The sequence below is a fragment of the Vigna unguiculata genome, chromosome 10 (assembly GCF_004118075.2).
Source record: "Vigna unguiculata cultivar IT97K-499-35 chromosome 10, ASM411807v1, whole genome shotgun sequence".
Taxonomy (NCBI): domain Eukaryota; kingdom Viridiplantae; phylum Streptophyta; class Magnoliopsida; order Fabales; family Fabaceae; genus Vigna; species Vigna unguiculata.
This window is the reverse complement of record NC_040288.1, coordinates 29603756-29626778: the sequence shown is the minus strand read 5'-3', so window position 1 is coordinate 29626778 and position 23023 is coordinate 29603756. Positions and strand designations below refer to the sequence as shown.

General features: G+C 27.3%; 1 protein-coding gene across 1 annotated transcript; it reads left to right on the top strand.

Moving 5' to 3' along the window:
* The first annotated feature begins 18288 nt into the window (after nt 1-18288).
* Nucleotides 18289-22814, top strand: LOC114166129 (caltractin-like). The gene is made up of 6 exons (XM_028050799.1): nt 18289-18763; nt 19454-19549; nt 19678-19815; nt 19926-19986; nt 21058-21182; nt 22430-22814. The coding sequence occupies exons 1-6, from the start codon at nt 18365-18367 to the stop codon at nt 22484-22486; spliced, it is 876 nt and encodes a 291-aa protein (XP_027906600.1). The 5' UTR covers nt 18289-18364; the 3' UTR covers nt 22487-22814.
* Nucleotides 22815-23023: the final 209 nt, after the last annotated feature.

The following is a 23023-nucleotide window of genomic DNA, read 5'->3' as shown; positions in this document are numbered from 1 at the left end:
TAAGGATGTTTGATTTTTGAATGTGAAGGTGTGTGATTGGGATTATTTGAAGGTGGAGTGGCTTCCAATGGAGGAAGCATTATACTCTTGTGTTAGATATGTTGAGTAGGGGCTTAAAAGGAGATTATCCATACTCTACTAGGTATCCCAACTCATACAAGGTAAGATATTTAGTTGTGAAAGTCGATGGAGGTTATTATGACGAAAATTGGTTCATATGGAAACCTTTTATAACTGACATAGGTGAACTTGCCCTACTATTAAGAAGGTGGTAGAGTCATGACCTTATGAGTCTAAATGCTATTGATATCCTTATAGTAGGAGAGAATCTTTAGGTCATACTTAATATATATTTAATCCTCTAGAGCTAGTTGTTATTTGAATTTGTTGTATGATGTGTTGGAACTAAATGAAATGATTCTGCATGGTTTTGGTCGATTATGAAATCTTTGAGTTTAATTGTATATGTAGATATGTATTGTTTTTCTCTCTTTCTTTTATTACATACTAGCTTACCTTTGTTGTGTGTTTGTCACTTTTTGCTATGATCGTGAAATTCACGTGAGCATAGGATACCACAAGTGAGATACCTAGCAGTAACACAATTCAGGAATAGAGTGTGAGATTGACTATCACTAATGTGTAATTTAAGTTATATTACTCTTTGTTCCTCGATACTTATTTTAATTAAAAAAAAAACGTAATTTGTTTCTTTTTAAAAACTTTAGATATTTAATTTGACGAATATTGTAATATTGTAATATGATTATATGACTATTGGGTTAATTTATGTTTTATATCAAATTTTGAAATATCCGAAGTTAGTAGATGAATTTTATTAAATTAGGATGTTGCATGAGTCATAATTCATAAATACAACTTTAAAATACATAACAAAATCACATTTTCTAAATATAAGTTCAAAATAAAGAAACAAAGCCAATTTTTTTTAAATATTGCTTCAGTTATTGGAGTTTATTTTACAACTTTACTTTTCTTATTTTTATAAAATTCATAAATACTTTAAATGACTTTTTCTTTTAATTTACTTTTTTTTTGTTACTTTCTTTATAGAAGTCGTGCATTAAAAACATCATCTCTCTTTTCTGTTTACGTTTTTTAAAAATTTTAAATAAATATTTTTTTATTTTATATTATTTTTAACAATTTGTTTAATTGATTTCAAAAATTTATATTTTTAACTTTTTTTATATAATCGTATGCTTGTAATTTTGGGATATTTATTTTAATAATTTAAAATTTTTTATAATCTTTTATATCTTAAATCACTTCTCAATCAATAATTTGATGAAAAAAATTTTTAAATCTTTTAAAAAATTTTAGGCCTCAAAGAATTTTATATCTTTTAAAAAAACTTCAACTTTTTAAATTTTATATTACAATTTTTATATTTTTTTTAAGATACTTAAAATTATTTTAAAAATTGTTTTAAATTACTTATTATTAAATGAAAATTTAAATATAAAAATATTATACTTTATATATATATATATATATATATATATATATATATATATATATATATATATATATATATAACAATAATAATAAATAAGAATCATGTATAAAGTTTAATAATCAAACTATTTAAAAACTTTAAAAAAATGTTTACATTAAAAGTTAAAACAACAAAACAAAACATTAAATAGTAAAAAAATCAGAACTTTTATTTTAATATATTAATAAAATTACTAAAAAAGATATGAAAGTAAAAAGAATGTTTACTCGAAAATTTGAAAGATTTAAAATTCTTTTCAATCAAATTATTCAAAAACATAATAATTTAAGATAGAAAAGACTGTAAAATTTTTTAATTATTGAAATAAATATCTTAAAATTAAAAAATATGAGTATATAAAAATTTAAAAAACAAGAAAAATTCAAAGTTCAATTAATTAAATTATTAAAAGATAATTTAAAATAAAAATCTGTGTATATAAAAAATTTTAGAATGTAAAAAAATTTAGAAAACAAGAAAAAGAAATCATGCTCTTGAAAGATAAATAAGTCGTTTAAAATATTTACGTAAGATTTCCGAGAAAAAAAATATAAAGTTGAAAGTCGTAACTTAAAAACAGGACTTCTATAAAGTTTAGAAAACCCAACTTCTTTATTTTGAAATTGTATTTATAACACGATTTGTCTATTTTCACAAATTTTTTAAAATCTATGTATTTACGTAAATTTTATTACAAATGACACTAATTTTGTAAATAATCTTATATTGTATTTTGAATCACAATGTCATAAATTTAATAAAGAAAGATGTATAAAATGAAATACAAAAAACTATATGGAAGAGAATTTAATTGTCTTTTTCTTCTCCTTCTTCTTATTATTATTTAATTTTGATCATTTAGTATCGGTTAAATATGCTAAAATTAGTCATTTTTTGAATTTTAGACCAATTTAGTATTTCGTCTTTAGAAATATGTAAATTTAATTATTTTAACTAAATTTTATTAAGTTCATTTGATATTTCAAACGCGTTTATCAATTAATATTGAAGCGGAAATGTGTTAAACGGTGTAAATAACTTAAATAATATCATGAAACATGTTTGAAATACCAAATAAAATTAAAAAAAAAATGGATTAAAAGACTAAATTCACACGTTTCAAAAGTTCAGGAACTAAATTAAATCAATATTTTAAAAAGAGACTAATTTTAATTTTTACTTAAAATTAATAACTAAAAACATATTTAACATATTGTTACATGCATAATCGAATTAAATGATAAAATGTTGTGATGAGTATTGTGCCAACCCATTTTACACAACCAAAATTTTAAATTACTAGCTGCCAGAAGAATGCTACAAGTCTTCTTTATTCCTAATGATAACTCAACCTCTTACTTTCAGGAGGAGACTTCTTAGGGACAAAAGTGCTTATTTGAATTCCTTAAACAAAAGTATTTTTTATGATTATACTTTTGAAAGAAATTTTACAGATCTCTTTAGACAAAAATAAAACATAGATACTTCTATGGCCTTCCATATCTAGTAGGGATGCCATACTTTGTTTTCATTTTTCTTTTTTCTTTTTTGGTTCTCCCGATTTCTTTCACCCTCTCATAAAAGGCATACCTAAACTTTGAGCTTATATGCAATGTATTTTAGAGTATTTTGGGATAATTAATTTCACTGTTTTTTTATAAATGAATAAGTGTAAATTTTCTAAATTTCTCCTTTCATGGTTATTAAATTGATAAACTAATTTGTAAGTTATAATCCTTCTACATACTTGTTATTATTTAATTTATTTAATTTTGTAATTTTTTAATATAAAATATACCACTTTATTTACTTGATAATAATTTCGTACATTTTTATTTCACGTTATTATTATAGATGAGGTCTCATACTAATTAAACACACACTTATGTATTAGTAAAGTTATCACTTCACTACAAATTTCCTGAACATAAATTAGTCAAATGACATTATCTATAACGAGTTAATATGGGTAGTAGTAATAGGATCTGATAAAGATATTGTAGTTAATCCGTGAGAGAGAATTAGGAGTGATGAACCTTGTCCTCTAAAAGTCACAATATAATTTTGGACTAGATTGAAGTCACAATATTATTTTGAACATTATTAAAGAAATATGACTTATGTTATGAGATTAGTGAAAAAAATTGACTTTTATGACGATTTATTATGGTGGTTATAATTCACTCGTATAATAAGTGTAGTTGTGACATAATTATAAATATGATGAGACTTTCTATACTGATTATCACTAGAACTGTCATAGTAAATGGGTGCTGTAAAAAATTTGTAATAAGTAGAAGACTTTCGTGTCTTCATGCCCTTAACCAAGTTCACCAATGACTTTCGTGTCTATGTCTACCTTGACACCATTGAGCCCAACCACAAACTCATCAAGGACTCCTTCCTCCAAGCCCTTGTCCGGTAAAAAGTCGTCTTTCTCCCACTCTGCTAAAACTACCTCTATGAATCTTTTGTAGATGTCAGAGAGTAGGTAAGAAAAAACAAAAGAAAAAAAATCATACTTTCTACACCAGTTATAACACAACCGGCATAGAATATAGACTTTCTATGCCGAGCACACACATATATCTTATATAACTTATATATATATCACTTTATTTTGATATTTGAATAGGAAGAAAATTTACAAATAATTTCATATCACATATGAAGAAATTTCTTTCCTAGTGTCTTATTTTTCTCATGACTTTCCTTTTCCAATTTTTTTTTCTCAACGTTTAAATGTTGTTTTGTGATGAGTATTTATTGAAATTCATACATGAAAGAGGGAAAAATAAATAAAAAGTTATTAACAAAAATAAAGAGTTGATTTGAGTGTTATTTTGCCACCACAGTTTAAAGAGTATTATTTATCATGAGAGGGTTTGCAATTATATACCTATAATCTATAATTTAAGGTAATTTGTTATTTATTGTCACAAATAATGTTAAAAGATAATGTATATCAATATAGAAATTGAGGTACCAAACCACATTTCCATTATTGTATGCTTTATTTATACTCCTGTTTAAGAATATAAAACTTTATTAGTAGATATTATTTCTAATTTGCGTGATTTCTAACTAGAGAGACAACTTTTTATAGTCCAAGACTTATGATGATTATTGGTTACATTGGAATTGATTCTCAGCTTAGTTTTACTTTTACCCTTGATTTGTAAGTTCAATTGAAGATTTTATATTGCTGAATGGAACAAATTATTTGCTAGCTAGCATATATGTTGTTTCTCTTGAAAACTACATAAAACACATTCCTTAACCTAAAATGGCATTAACAGATCGAAATTCCTAGTGTTCCTGGATCATATATTCTTGTCTCTTCAATTATGGTTTTGAAGAGAGTTTCTTTTACATGAATTACTTGTATCCCACAATTACACGCTTTGATCAATGTCTATGTTCACTTCATCAAGTTTTCTAAAAAATCTTAAAAAATAACATAAGTATTATTTTAAGGGTTAAATATATATTTAATCCTTAAATTTGGAAGCGAAATTAGAATTTGTCATTTATCTGAACTTTGATACATTTTGATTCTCGAATTATAAAAATAAATTGATATAGTCTTCGTAACTCAAATACGTCAAATTTTTTTATGTCTTTTAGGATAACGTTTGAGTTATTTACATCATTTTGAGACAATGTCAACTTGAAATAATGTTTAACAAGCCTAACAAAATTAACGTCATTAAGTTAAAAAGATTATATTCATTCATTTTTAAAGTTTAGGAATCAAAATGTATCAAAGTTGAAGACAAGTGTAAGGACTAAAAACATATTTAACCCTTATTTAAAATATTAACTTGAAACAAACAGCTGATAACATTTTCATGTAAAATAACTAATAAATATATAGTTGTAAATAATCATTAATAACCAATTGAATTAACCGTCACAAATAGTTCTTAATTACTTGATCAAATTTGAATTATTTTAAGGTTTTTATTGGAGATGATGTCAATTTTTTGTGTGGACTAAACTCATATTTCATTGTTGTTATCTTCTAAATAAATTTTCTCTCGAATGACCCATCTCCATGCATGTTAGAATTTAGGGTTTAGGACAAGTCTTACAAGTTTTCATTGAAGTAGTATCTTAAGCTAACAATTAGCACTTCTATAACTACAAATGGATGCTCCTAATAACACTATGGAAACCATGGAAGAGAAGTAAAAGGTAATAAGGATGGGAGCATCCAAGGCAAATAGCATAATAGGAAAAGCAATGAAAAGAAAAGGCAAAAGTTAGTGTGAGGTGGAAAATGTGGGGTTAAAGAGATAAGATGTAGTAAGGGTTTGTGTGTGTGAAAAAGAGTTGTGTTTTTGTTTCTAACCATCTTTCATTCCCAACTTTTGTAGATGCTTTGGCCACCATATCTCTCCTTCAACTCTTTTCCAAAAGACAGTTTTTTCTTAGTCAGCTTAGAAACAACGCTTTCTTCATATCCCACACATTTTATTCATCATCCCCAAAACACAAAAAAGTAAGTACTCATATATGATTGTCAAAGTCACATATTGTAGGTCCTCCAATAACAAAACCCTTTCCAATTGAGATATAGACATGTTGGATGGAGCTTTCTATTCAACAATTTAGGAATTTCCTCTACTTTTTCATCCAATGTTCTTCTATCAAGGCATAATTTTTTGGGGTAATGTGGAAAATCAAATCTAGGTCAACCCACCACCCAATTCTTGTCTTTCTCCTCAATCATTTTTTTTTCTTCTGGTTTTCTTCTTGTTTATTATCAAAGTTAGGTTGCTATGTATTTTTTTTTTATGGTTCGAGAAGAAAGTTTTCTTTTGGTCAATGTCTTCATAATTAATCGAATATTGTCTCCTTCTGTAATTATTTCAAGAAGCATATTTAACTGTTTTGAGCTTTTTCTTTGCTGGGGTTTATTTTATACAAAGCTGAAACTTTTATTTTTAACCCACCCAGCAAAAAAAAAATGATTTTTAAAAAGTTACGTAACGTTTGATAAGAACAATACATTTTTTTTTTTAATTACGTACCAACAATATATGATCTTTCTTAAAAAAAAAAGAAGGTGTTGTTTCTATGTATGAGCAATTAAAATACAAACAACTTGTGTTAATAATGTGACATATAATGTGAAACGTGTCAGGTTTTTACAGAGGGGGTTTCACCCAAAACCTTAAGACATTCTTCCCCTCAAGGGTGAGTCCCTTCAACCACATTGGTACACTCCCCCTCCAGCGGAAGCATTCCCAACCACGAGTACCCCTTCTCTGCCCTTTTCTGTACCGCCGTTTTTCTTAACGGGACACGCTAACCTGGAACCCTTATCTGGGACCCTTGCCAGGAAGACTTTCGATACTAGGACCATACTGGCACTGCACTCGTTTGAGCCGGTATTAACCATCGGCTCTGATACCACTTGTCAGGTTTATAAGAGGGGGTATCACTGGGGAGACAACACCAATGAGACCTGAGCCCAACCACATAAGACACTGACACCACTCTCAACCCAAAACCTTAAGGCAATGGGTTTATGGGCCTTGATCCTTATATGGTGCTCTACTTTCTCAATTCTGGTCAATGTGGGACTTAGACTCACACTTGGATTCCTAACAAAACGGTATGTGCAAGCTATTCACCTTTTATGGATTATTCTTTTAATTTGGTAAAAAAAATTATCAGTAAATATATGTATATTGTAATCGGGTACCCCACAATATGAAAATATTGTACACATTATAAAAGATGGAAACGATAATAAAAAAATTGGTGATCATAATAACAGTTATATATGAAATAACCATTCATTTAATACTATAATCTACCCACTAAAAATATTAGAGGATGTTCCTAACTGTTGGTTTATATATATTTTCATATATATAGGTTATGGTCATAGACATGGTTATGGATATTGAGAGATTGTGGTTCTATATAATTATATGACATTAGTCTTACACATATAAGACCTTAGATACCACTTTTACACCAAAACCTTAAGGCAATGTTGTTATTGGTCTTTATTCTTATATAGTGCTTAACTTTGTCTTTTCTATCCAATGTGAGACTTTTTTTGACTCACACTTGGATTATTCCTAACATCTCCCCTCAAGGGTGAGTCCCTTGTTTTTTTCTTTTTCATATGATATATTTTCCTTCAGGTGTATGAGTGACCCCTTTGGTTATGGTTATGCGATCAGTCACTCCGAACCATCGGCTCTGATACCACTGATAAGTTATATTTTTTCATATATGGTTTATGGTCATAGGCATGGTTATGGATATTGAGAGATTATGGTTCTATATGGTTATATGACATTAGTCTTACACATATAAGACCTTAGACTCTGATACCAATGTGGGACTTTTTTTGACTCACACTTGGACTATTCCCAACACTAACTATCAAATGATATGTTTCCTCTATGCTACTACATCATTGGTACTTCTTCATATCTTATCTAATATCTGCACTAATGTTTCTCCCCACCATTACCTTACATTGAATTCAATAAGCTTGTCACCATAAATATACAATTGATGTGTCGCGCTGAACAACTAGCCAAGCGATGCAACAGAGACTCAGTAAGCAACTTGATTAACTTAAACAAGTCAATACATAAGCAAAACTATAAATACAGATAAAAAATGTACACTCCAATTGGTTGGCATATAGGAATGTCAAATGAATAAGATAAAAGACTTGAAGAGTTTAACAATTATTCAAGTAAATATTTGATCCCTATACTCAAAACATGAAAAAATAATATTAAAATAATGTATCTAAGTATCTTCACTTGTATAAAATGAATTAGAGAGTATTTATATAAGGTAATGGAAAATATGTTAAGAGATGGTGAACTAATTTAAAAAATCTCTTAAAATATATATATATATATATATATATATATATATATATTAATAAAGTTTAGAAAAAATTTCTTACTTAATTTAGGAGATTTGAATTTAAATAATGTAAAAAAACTTAAAAAAAAAGAGAGTAAAATAATAGATAACGAAAAGAGAGAAGACACAACATTGTATACCAGTTTGAATATTTTAAATTTTACATTTAATTACCATCACCTCAACCTTATTAGGGGATTATATATATACTAATTTGATAGTATCAAATTACGACCATACTTAATATGTAAAATATGTAAGAAATTAATATATGAACTATAAAACTCTTGAAAATTCACGAAGAGCTACAAATCAATTTATAAATGTACTTCACAAGAACTATCAGTCTTAGGTGTAGAAAGAATCGCAAAAGTATTTGAAAAGATATCACTTGAAAAGTGTTCCAAATGTTAAAAACAATTGGAATGTGCAATAAAGTAACAAGTGCTTTGAATGGAAACTTTAACAAAAGATTTGAAAGCAAATGATTTTTCATACTCTTGGAGATTATTTTGAAGTAATAGAATGTTTGATAATAAGTAATTGTTAATTGCAATAAAATGCAATTTATTGGAAATCGTAAATTAAATTATTTAGTTAATTAAGTATGATAATTTATCTTGTATATAACGAATAGACTTGGTTCTGCAAACAATGAATTAACAAGATGAAGATTTGTTTGGGACCATACACTATCCATTTTGCTTAATGATAACCGAACACAAGAATTAACACCAACTAAAGAACTTAGACAGGAAGAACCATTAAACCCATTCCTATTTCTAATAGAAGGTTTATCTTAAGAAAAATATGTCATTAAGGGTAATATATCTGAAGGGTAATTTTAAATAGAGTAACAATTAAGAAAAATTACTTTTCTTCTACTTTTGTGTTGTTGTTTGTATTATCATTGTTATAGGTGACATCAATTATCCTGTGATAGAGGTCAAGCAGGACACTGTCGAATTGTGGTGCTTGGACTGTTATACTCTTAAGTAAAAAAAGAAAGTTGTGTTCTGACTAATATTTATAACTTTTGGTCTAGTGATAAGCGCTCGATCCTAACAATTGGTATCAGAGTCAAGCTCACTGTTAAGGAAAAGATTGTTGCAGGTTACATAATTGTTCCGTGACGGAGACTAGATGAACCAAATCACAATCTAAAAGTGAGATTCCTACTCGATCCTAACATGTATTATGCAAGAGTTTTAAAGTGAAAATTTGAAAATGTAATGTAGAAAGCTTGGAAAAAGAATTACAATTATATATGATCAAGAACACAATATATTTAACAATGACACATTGTGGCATCTTGAATGAGTTTAAACTTCATTGTGAGAGGACATGTATAAGGAAAAGGAGTTGTTCATGTTTTTGTCGTTTTGACACAATCTCATGTAGTTTTATGGAGAGATTATGGAATTTGACTTCCCTTCTTATTTCTTTTTTCTTTTTTTCTTTTGTACATCGATCGAGACAATCTAGTTGTCTTATTTAAATTTAAATTTTTATTACATATAAAGAATTATTTTTCTTAAAAGTAACATTTATATATCAACTTGTCTGTGTTTAATGGACTTAGGACAACAGTTTGAGAGAAGCATTTATCTCAACTTTTTTATCGTGAAACAAAATAACTCAGCAATATTTTTATTAATCGTAAAATCATTTTTTAAAACTGTTTTTTATCTGTTTTTAGAAGTCCTATTTACTATAGTAAAGGAATTTAATATGTTTTAACTCTTTGTAACATAAAAATTGCTGAAATATTAAAAAGAAAAAAACGTGTGGGGTTCATAGGTAAAAAATTTCACTCAAGTTCATATGCAACACACATTTTTTTCCTCTCTTTCCTATTCATCTTATTATTTCTCTTAAATTAAGTAATCTAATTTTTACTTTATTTAATTTTCTTTCCCAGCCAGCATGATACAGGTGTTAATGTTTTCTTAGTTTCCTTAGCAGATACAAAGAAGAACTGTACGTGTACATGCATTTATAAGAATACAAGCAATAAGACAACACATTGTAGAACACAATGTCGCATTTATTTCTACAAAAACACACTAAACAAAGAGTCAAAAGAAAACAAATGATTTAAAACCAATTAAGGTTGTGCATGCAATTTTCCCTGTTGCCGCCGAAGTTTGTGTAATAAATAATTGATGACAACTGTGTGTACAATGGTTTCAGTTCTTTCTGTTCTATGATAGGACACCATGGCTTAGTTTTTTGTTTATATTATATATGAACCACACAACAACTTGCTAATGTCCACTCTATGTCTTTTGCTTACATATTAATTTATTCAGAGACCCTTTGGATTTTTCTGATAGTTTCAGAACCAAGATTCACACATATACTTCAATTAATCAAAATTATTTTCAGTACATGATGCAAGTATATATGTTTACAGAAATAAGTTATTGTCAAGGTTTTTTGTTTATTTGTCTCAATTTAAAAAAAAAAGCATTCATTTTTAGATTTCTCTTTAAAATTTTATATGAGAATCAAGAAAAAAATAGTATATGTTGGAAGTGAGAGAGTGTAGTATGTAGTTGTAGTAAATAAATTGACATGACGTTGCAATGAACTTGTGTGGAGGGGAAAATAATGTATGGTTGAAACTTTATTAAAAGGTTTAATTATTGGTTGATTAATAGAATTGTGATGGACCTAAGTGTCGTGTAAATTGGAGTCATTATCATACAAATTATGGATGAAAGATATGTAGGGTCAATGTTAATAATTAATTAGGAATTAGCTAATCTAAGTGTAGAAATTCTGTATACATTTACAGCTCAAAGTGTGAAAAGATGATAATAAATTTAAATCTCTAAATCCCCATGCATATGGTTGCAAGTTTAAAATTTGGTAAAGAAGATACATGAATTATTTTCGAAACATACATGAATGTAAATAAGAAAGAAGTTTAATACTAAAAATTTTTATATTACATGATTTTTTTCTTGTAATTTTATAAAAAAAATTTATAAGAAAAAATAATTTTTTACTATTTTTTCTAAAAATTTTAATTGACAAGTAATTTTTTTGTGATAAATTACTTTTTATAAAATTATAAAATTTGTAAACATTTTTTACAAAATTTATTGTAAAAAGATTTTTATACAAGATATAATTTGCAAATGAAATGACAGTAACTTACTGAAAAAAAGAAATTCATAACAAAATTTATATGTATTTTTTTAAAAAATATTCAAAAATAAAATTGACAGAAAATATGAATGTTTTTCATAATAAATATAATCTGTTATTTAGGATGTAAAACGTGGAAAAGTATATATTTCTAAATATTTAGTCTTTTTTTCATTTTTTTTTCATAGTATATACTTTATATTGTACTATGTTTTTATTCCTTTTTATATTGTCCCATATATGTTTTCCTTGTTGTAATTTGTATTTCGTTTCCTATCTATTGCTTTGCCAACCTCCCTGCCTCCTGTAAATTAAAATTCTTGTATGAATATAATGCAGGGTGGTAAAAGGGTTAGTACGATCCGTTTTGATTCGTCAGATCCGTCAATTATTTTTTTTTATTTGTTTTTAATTTTTAAAAGATTTATTTATTTACAAAATTTGTTTACGTATACATATAAATAAATATTAAAAACATATTTAATTATATAAAATATTTTTTAAATTTTTAATTGATTAGTTAATGTTTTTAATTAGATAAATTAAAATAATTATTATATTACATGTTAAATTAGTCTATTATAATTAGGGATGGCAACGGGACGGGGCGGAGACGGGTTTCACTATCCCATACCCATTCTCGTAAAAAAAAATAATCATCATCCCCATACCCAAACCCAACGGGTATCAAACTTTTATTTCAACCCCATCCCTACCGGGTAACGGGTATAATCTTATACCCATACCCGTACCCATTTTCTTACTACTTTAATATTAATTTTAATTAATTTTTATAAAATAATAAAAAATTACGGTAAAGGAAACATAATTTTATCAAATATTCAATATTAGGAGTATGGTTGTTTCTTCGAGATCAAATACTTTTAAATAAATTATAATTGTTTACATTTTAGATTAGAATACTAAATAAAATTTAATGAGAACTAAAACATTTATTAAATTTACAAACATTAATGAAACCTAGTTGATAAATTTTAAAAATATTTAAAAAAAATATATAAAAGGAAAAAATAATTTTAAAAAAATATAAAAGGAAAATATATTTTAAATGTTTGTTTACTTGAATTTTTTAAATTATAATGAATCTATTTTTTATACACTAATAAAAGTTATAATACATCACTTGATTAAAATGACGCAAAGAACAAATAATAAATATAATAATAAAATTTTAACATAAATCTTGTATCTTTTGAACCACAATATATGTTGGATGGTGGTAAAAAAATATTTATGGCAATTACATTAAATTTTTATATTGTAGTAAATAAAAATTATTTATACAATTATAGTGAAAAAATTAAAGTATGATTGTAATGAGTTAGAAAATAAAAAATAATTAGATAAAATTTATCGAAATAGTATTCTACATAATGAAAATAAACAAAAAATAAAAATATTAAAAAATTAACAAATCTGTATCTTATAAACAATTTGGAGACTATTGGAAGGAATCACACAAAGGAAAATAAATATATAATTAAAGGAATGATAAGATGAAAAATATCTTAGAAATCTAAGAAAACTTTTCAAATATCAACATATATACTTAATGGTTGATAAAAAGTGACGCAAAGAACAAATAATAAACATAATAAAATTTTATCATAGATCTTGTATCTTTTAAACTCCAATATATGTTGGATGGTGATAAAAAATATTCATGGCAATTACATTAAATTTTTATATTGTAGTAAATAAAAATTATTTATACAATTATATTGAAAATATTAAAGTATGATTGTAATGAGTTAGAAAATAAAAAATAATAAGATAAAATTTATCGAAATAATATTTTATATGATGAAAATAAACAAAAATAAAAATATTAAAAAATTAACAAATGTGTGTCTTCTAAAACTTTTGGAGACTATTGGAAGGAATTACACAAAGAAAAACAAATGTATAATTAATGGTATGATAAGACAAAAAACATCTTAGAAATCTAAGAAAATTTTTCAAATATCAACATATATACTCAATGGTTGAGAAATAACAAAAATTGTTTTAGCGAAATAAAAGAGTTCTTCAAATGAAACAAAAATTAATAATAATAAGTAATTTTTTTTATATTACCTAGTAAATGAAATGTTTATGCTATTAAACACTTAAAGTGAGAGTATTAAACATTCTCATGTGAAAGGAAAATATACAATAAATAAAAATATTAAAAATTAATAGAAATATTCAAATGTTAGACATACAATTTTTTTAATTCACATACATCATTTTAACATAATTACATAAAGGTTATGATAAGATAAAAAATATATTAGAGATGCGAATGAGCTTCATAACAAACCAAATATTTAGAAGAAATAAAAATAGAAAGAATATATATATATATATATATATATATATATATATATATATATATATATATATATATATAGAGTTCCTTAATTGATTGTGAATATTTTAATAATTTAAATGAGAATGGAGATATGGCGGGGACGGGTATTATGGCGGAGATATATTCATCCCCATCCCCATCCTCATACCCAATTGAAAAAATCGAGAATTCTCCATACCCATACCCATACCCCGTCAATGCGGGAATTTCCCGTCAAAACAAGGCATGATGATTTTGATATGCTGATTTACTTAGATTAGTCTCACATAATTTATCGTTTATGCAGGCCAATAACAAGGCATGATGAATTCACTCACATAGCTTAATTATGTGGAGGGACTTTCATTAGTTCTCTTTAACAAATTTAGTTACTTGAAATTTAGTTTTTTTTTTTAAGTATATACGTCTACCATGAAATTTCTAACAGACTTGTAGGTAAAAATTAAAAATTATAAAATTGCGTATATTACTTATTTTAAAAAATAAATTTATAAAATTTATTATTTTTACTAATTTAATTAAATAAAAATAAGGTTACTAAAATCTACATGTAATAGTAAATAATTAATGGATTTTCAACATAATTTAGATTTAGATGTAAGGTTCATAGTAATAACATGGCCTTATTCGAAAATTTTTGCAGCCTAGTATGTTACACAATATAACTGAAAGAAAAAATTATAAAAACAAATAATTCTTACGTGGAATGAATTAAGAAAATCAGTTCGCATTTTTTATGAGATAGGTTTGTCCAACTCACTTTTTACATACCAAATCCGAACAAGACAAAATGAGATGAATTAGTATGTATTATCGTCACTACTTGTTTTACTTCATTAAAAAAAGTAATATGTATCTTGAATTTTCATTTTAAAAGTTAATCTAAAACAAAATGAGTACCTTAAAAATGAATACTTAAATCATTTGTTAATTATATAATTCCTTTAATTTGAACTCCATAATATATTTTTGACATAACTCTTTTATTGTGTGAACAAAGACCCACCATACTCAATCATAAACCATCGTTTTCCAACGTTGTTGAAGACAACCAATATGACTAACCTTCTTTGCAACATAATTCCTAAACATGATGAACAAGTTAATGTCTGTTGTCTCATCATATCTCACTTTGTTTCTCATCGTTATTGCTTGTTGAAATATTACCCTAATCACTCCATGCATAAAGCTATTGATAATAGTCACAAAAATCATTATCCCAATTAATCACTCCAATTTGGTGCACAAAGTAAATAGAGAGATCAAATAACTCATCATATGTAGAAAATTTTTGAAAGAAACATTTAGTGTTTTCTTCATAGACTATAATGAAGACTTATACAACAAAATTGTAGTGCAAAAAAGTAATATTAGAGTTAAAATTGTAAGATGCAATTAATTGTTAGAAATTAAAGGAAAGTTGAAAGTTTTACATTAGATAAAAATATAATATATAAATAAAAGAATTCATAGACCTATTATTTTAAAGTTTTGGATGAAAGTGATGTTATAATTTATTGTATGCATGAGTTTGTTTATGATTTATTAGTATTGATTTTTATGTGTGTCTCTCTTAAAAAAATCTTACAAAGGAATAATTACTACTAAGATACTAGTACTTTTGAGAATGAGATATTATTGTGTGAAGAAATTCACGTCAATTAAAGATGAATTGTAAATTTCATACATCAAATATAAGTGAAGTGTACAATATGTAAATAGAAAATTCATAAATTTATAGTGTTATGATTTTAAGTTGAAAGTAGTGTCTTAACTATTATATGAATTTGTTCATTACTCAACTAAATCTAACATTAACCAAAATATCTAAAATATTTTTATTATTATTATTTCTTAAAAAGTTATTTTATTTTTCTTTAGTCTATTTAAGCTTATTCTCAGAAATTTCAATAACTTTTTGGCCCGGCAAAAATGATATCTGACTTTCCACTCTCTGTGAGCTTTTTTATCATCTTATTTTTATAAATTTTTTCCGTAGCAAAATTATTCATCTAAGTTTTATTAACTTTAACATTTTACGTAACATTGGACCTAAAATAAAATTAATAAAAAAAATATTTTAGAAAATAGCTTTTCCGTATTAATATTGCTTTTATAGATAATGATTTTATATGATATGCCAATGGATGCATTTTGAAAAAAAAAAATCTTGTGTAATCTAATACTTTTAGGTATTGATTTATTTTATTAGAAATTCTTTCAATGTATTCTAATTTCTAAAACAAATTATACCATCAGTACGAGAATATTCACAAAAACTCATAAATTACCGTAAACTTACATTTTATTTTGGTATATGTTGGAGAGACAAGAAGAATATGAAGAAAAAAGAACTTGTAATAATTTTTGCATTTATATTTATATGATACAAAAGAAAGAAATGTTTTATCTGTTAATAGGTTTATGTTTACTATCATCATCTATTAATGTTGATAATTAGTTAATAGGGCTGAAAAACATGTTTTATTAAGAATTATTAAGAATAGTGAATGTTGCAGTGTTGTTTGAAATTTGAAAAGTCAAATTTGGGTATGTGTGTACAAATTCACAGCTAATATTAGCTGGGCAATGTAAGTGAAAGGACAAAAGAAATCAGTGCAGGACTGCGACAACAAATCAATCAAGGACTCTCTAAATAAAGGATAAAACATTATTTAACGGAATAAAAATATTTTTAATTGAAAAATAGAATTTAATTAAACCAATATTAAGTCTCCATTGATCACATTTGAGTTTATAAATAAAACAAATGTAATTAAAATAAAAGTTGATGATTCGACTAAAATTAATTGTAAAAAAAAAAGAATCTACCGATACTTCATGTCAATTATAAATTTTAAATTAATTTATAATTTTAGATTAAAAATTAATTTAAACAGTAATTTAATAAATAAAAGATACTATGACCTCTAATTAAGTTTGAGAAGGAAAAAAACTGTTGTTGCTGCTCTTCCAATGATGATCAGAATCTGTCTCTTGGACTCACCATGTTGACCAATTTTGAAGAAAATTGGTATGTGTGTTTGACTCATAAAAATTCAGAACTTATCCACAAAAAACCCTACTTTCACTTCATTTCGTACTCCATAAAACCACAGACAAAGTGTGCACTCGTGAATACATTGCTGTCTTATGTCCACTCCATCAAATTTTCTCAAACACTTGTTGATAAAAAATCACTTTTCTAGTTTCACGTCTCACAAACTTCTTTAACATTTTATTTTTTTTTAATTTAATAGTAATTGCATGTTTACCAAAGTTTAAATATATTATTTTAGTTTCAATATAAATATTAAATATACTTGACAAAATTAACATAATAAATCTCGGATTATGTGATATAAAGAACTAAAATTTATTTATAACTTTTTTTTGAGTGAGAGTTTCATATGTGAAAAATTTTATGTGTAAATTTATCTATAATATAATGTAATTAACTTGCTCAATGATTTTTTATATATATAAAAAAAAACTCAAATTCGATTAAAAACAAACTATAGAGATGTGAAAGGAGACATCGCTCAACTTTTCTCTATTCATGAAATGCAAGCAACATGGTAACAAACACCATGTTTTGAATATTACTTTAAATATTATTATAACTTATTTTAAAATAACAGTCACTTACTTTCGTTAGTTCTCTAAGACATCTTTTAAAAAAAATTAATATTTTAAATTAAGTTCATAAGATACTTTTTTAAACATAATTTTTTATTTATTGATTGAAATTTATGTATAGACAAGTGTTAAAATATTCAGTTCCCTTCCTTTTAAATTATGCAATGGGTTTACATTCTAAAGTTGGGCTTTTACAACATTCTGTTCTGCTATTCTCATCCCTAATTTTTCCCTTTTCACCACTCACTTCTATCACAAGCTAGTAAATTACTATTTTATTCTCACTTAAGATTGAAAACAAATTTCGATTTTCATTGTGTCTCTTAAAACAATACACACTAAAAATGTATGTTCATTGCGTGTAAATTTGTTTAACACAACAAGAAAACATTATTTCCATTTTGGATTTTTCACATAAAAAAAATGTTCATCCTGTGTTAAAAAGTACATCTTCCATAAAAAGCGAAAACGAATTTTAGTTGTAAATTATATATAAAGAGAATTTAGTTAGGTCTCCATGACTAGTATTTTTGAAAAAAATAAAAATAAAAGTTGGGGTTAAAACAACATAGGTCCATTTTCTTAAATACGAGCTCATGTTTAGTTCAGGCCCGGTTCAGCATCGGTGTGTTTTTTGTTGAATTTTAAGGGAGTGTAAGAAGGAAAAAAGGAGGTGCAGGAAGAGCAACCCGGTGATCACTGCTCCAAAGAGGTCCAAATGGCTACCCCTCGTCCACACAGTGGTGGTGGAACTGAATGGGACGAGCATGGCAAAAATCACAGAAGAATCCGAAATGGCGAAGCGCGGAACCTCTGATTCCGAATCCGAGGATGCTTCGGTATCAGGGTCTGAGTCCGAGGAGACACACACGATGGACAATGGGAAGAAGGGTGTGACGGAATACGAGAAACAGAGGCTGTCGAGAATCGCGGAGAACAGAGCCAGGTTGGAGGCTCTGGGGTTGCCCAAAATGGCTCTCTCCTTGAAAAGTTCTCATCTTCGCACCGCTAAGAAGGAAAAAGAGAAGGTTAAAGAAGACGATGATGAAGAGTATGTACCCGAAGACGAGGGAGGACCCGGTTCAAGTTCTTCAAGTGATCATGATGAAGACAGTAAAGATGAAGACTTTGCTACTAAAAATTCTTCTGGGTCACGGAAAAGGAAGGTGGGCCTTCATATTTTTTTTTTTTATAAATGCTGTTTTTCAGATATTATTTTGTGGAGGTATTCTAGAGTGTGGTTGTAGAAGTGAGTGTGTTTTATGAATGTGTCAATTTTCTATTAGGTTTAGACATTAAGGCAATTTTACATGTTGGGAGTAAGTTGTGTAACCATTGGAGCAGCAGCACAAGTTGGCAGTTGGCACTATGAGAATGAATTTTTTTGATGATTACAATAGGAATGCTAGTAATACATGATTCTAACACATTCTCTCTAGGTTAGTTAATAGTTATTTGAAACCGCCAAATACTTAGAAGAGGTCATTGAATTATAGATGGGACCTGATAATGTAGTGATTTCTGATAATTTTGGTCATTAAAAAAAAGTGTGTCCCAATGAGTGTGTAGCTTGCTCTTCTATAACTAATGTTAGAAAACATCTTAGAGTGTTGTGATTTTAATAAAATTATTGGGGATTTTTTCCCTTCTTTATTCCTTTGCAAAACTGAGTTGTTTTTGTTGGGGTAAAGGTTATCTATTTTGATGTAGTCATGGTATGGTTTGATATGAACAATAAAAATTGTGGCATTGTGGGTTTTTGTAGTTATTGATTTATTGTGTTAGACCTTGTCTTCTATTTTGAAAATTATTTTGTCATTTACAATTTCAATTCTTTTGCTTAATACCAACTTCAGGGGAAGAGCAAAGGTTTGCAAAAAAAAGCCGGAGTCTTTCGGAAGAAGGATGTTGATAATTCAGAGTACATTGATGATGATGAAGCTTTGAGGCAGGTAGTTTTAATGTTTACATTGTGTTGGTTTTGTTTGATTTACATCATGTTGCTATGTTGCTATGATGCTACACAGCATCATGCTATGAATAGAAGCATCTTAACTTTATGATGTGTGTGAATAAATAGGCAATTGCTCTTTCCTTGCAAGACTCTGCCGAAGGTTCACGTTTACCTGACCAGAATGTATTGAACATTAACAAGACTGACAAAAAGGGTAACAATCAAACTCAAGAAGATAAGGGAAGAAAGAAGAACAAAAAATCGGTTAGTGTTTGATTTGCTATTCAAATTATCTTTATCCCTTATCTATAATTATTTTGTTTGTATTAAATCTTCTTTTGATTTTTTCTCTTTAACTGTTTCAACATCAACAGTTTGCAAGTCGGCTGCAACTCACAGAGGATGAGCTCATTGGACACTTCTTCCAGCTTGATGGTAATTTGATAATATTTGTAAGCTGCTATTTTTGGTATGTTAATGACCAAGAACAATGGCTAGAGATCAATTGGGAAAGTCATACTTATGTATGAGATCTATTATTCATCAAAGAGGAATTGTGTGTTTTATATCATGCCCATATTAAAAAGTGCACTTGTTGTGGTAATCAAAATTATGTGTAAGCCAAGCCATTCTGATCGCTTTAATTAAATGGGAAACAATTGTTTATTATTATTGTTGAAAATCATATATCAACTAGAGATATATTCAAACTAGGTACATATATCATTGTTAATCTCATTCTACAAACTAGTTTTGTAAGGTAAGTTAGACTTAAAATTCATTTTTTAATATGAAAACAAAGTTTATCTTACCAAGATTTGTTAAACCTATTGTGTCATCCATTATCGAGCATCAATCAGATCACCGAAAACACTTACCCTGATGCTCAAGATGTTCACTCCTTGTCTTGATAGTGTGTTGGAAATGTCATATCAATTAGAGATTTGACCAAAATTATAGCATATAGGTGAGTGCAAATTTCATCTTCTTAGTTAGTTTTGTTAGATTAAGTTAAGGTTAAAATCTATTTTGTAAGAGTTACTTTTGACTTCTTGGGCATTTAGAAAAATTAACTATAACTTTTACTAAGTTCGTGTAATGGTTCAAGAAGCCACATTCTTGGTCATATAATGGTGTAGTTGATTGTTGTTTTATAAGCTATCAGTATGACTCCCTTTGTTTGCACTATTGATATGACTTATGGGACTATTATCTGAGTATAACTTCCTGCATATGTGGTGTTTGAAGTATGAAAGATTTAGCATCAGTATAGATAGTCTTAAAATTCTGTTTTTCGGGTAGTGAGGTAAATTTGATCCAATATTCTTCCCTTTTCATTATAAGTTAAACACAATACACATAGTTTTAACCATTATTTATTTCAGGGTTTTAGTGAATTTGGTTAATGTACCATTGAACAAAGAAGCTTTTTCACTATCTATTCCTTTGCTTCTTCTAATTCATCCGCATACTTATTGACAAGGGAAGTTGTTTTGTGGCATGCAGAAGCTGGAAAAGGAACTTTAAATGTAAGGGATATACAAAGGGCAGCTGCAGCTCATGATTTTTTATGGACAGACAAAGAGTTAGTTGATATGATCCGCTGCTTCGATAGTGATGGAGATGGAAAGGTAAGGAACAGTCTTTCACTGATTTTGTTGTGTTATTTTGGCTGGAGATCAAGAACATTGAATAATCACAGGGCTTTATAACTTTCAATCTGAATTTTGATAGGTAATCACAAAATCTTGTAAAACAAAGAATGGCTAAAAGCACAATTAATAAGAGGGGTGAATTGATTGATAGAAAAATTCTTTATAATTTTGAAGAAAGAAAAACTTTTGTCTTAAAAACTCTTGATCTAAAACAAAGTTTAATGCAATGTGTTAGAAATGGACTTTAAGCCTAACTCAATCTCACAAAACCGGTTTATCAGGTGAGGTTTGCACCCACTATATACTATGAGATTGCTTTATCTTTAGTCGGTGTAGGACTTCCAACACAAGGAATAATAAACTTCAAGAACACTAGGATTTGAACCGCTAAAGAAATTTGTATACTGGTTCAATTCTTTTGAAATTTACATCTAGATAATCAAGGTAACCTGAGTTGGATTTTTCACACGAAAATATCTAATTATAAGAAACACAATGCAACAAAACCTAGACAAAAACTATCTCCTAAATACACTTCAAGAAGATTTACAAGATAATGAAAACACTCGGTTACCTGCTCATCATTGGTGCAAATTTACAAATTGCAGTTACAAGAAGAGGAACACAAAAGGTATGGTATGACAGATTACATAAAGAATTAACCTATAGCTTGAACAATCTTCCTATGATTCTTTCTTGAGAAGTCTTTTAAGATGAATTTTTTCAAAAATATTCTATAGAAACTTTCTCACAGTAACACCCTCTAACTAACACTCTCTAGATCATTTTTAATTAATTTAAGATGAAAGATAGATAATCAATTAATTTACTTATTTATAAACACAGAAAGCACGAAAGATATTAAATACTCTAATAACTTATTTAAAAAATTATTTCAAAAAGATATGTTGTAGGGAAGAATTGAAATGATCAATTATACTTTTATAGTATAGTCGGAACTACATGAAACTCGTTTACATCATATTAATTGATTATTCTCTATTGTAATAGACTACTCTCATTAACAATGATCTCATTAACAATAAGACAAAACATGAAAATAATAAGGATATCGCATTTCTGTCTGGTCTGTCTGCATTTCTGTCTGGTCTTTCCTCATTTTCTTGCGTGTGTTTATCCTTGTTTATCCTTGTCTATCCTTGTCTACGCTGCTGTTCTAATGTCTAATAAGCGGTATATGAGTTACTCTCCTCCTGTTGCAGCTATGCCTAGATGATTTTCGGAAGATTATGGTACGTTGCAACATGATTATAGAGTGATGAAGATATGGATAAATATGAATAGAATCACGTAAAGATATGAGAGAATAGGTCTTTTGATACCTTCGAGTATGCATTTTCTAAGCACAAGTGTTTTTATCTTATATAACTATTTTGTTATGTGTCCGGTAGCAGTAGATACTTAGCTAGTTTGGTCTGGATACTTAGCTAGTTTGGTCTGGATGTGAAGATGAGTGGGGAATAAAAGGGAAGATCTTGTAATTCAGAATCATGTTGGTGAATGGCGTGTATCATGTCTACGTATTTTTTTCTAAAACATGCCTACATATATAGCATATACTGGTATACATTCTGTGTTTGGTTTCTCATTTTGTTTGCATGATGCCGGTAGGTTGAGAAGCAACTATTGTTGCTTATTATACTTTGCTTTTATTCTTCTCATCTGAATTTGTTTAGAGGATGTTGTAAAAGTTATGACTTTTGAGTAAGTAATGAGAAATAATATTTTTTAAATTTGTTTTTCATATTAGAGCATTTATAATAAAAATGTTACACATCGCTTGTAAATACTATTGG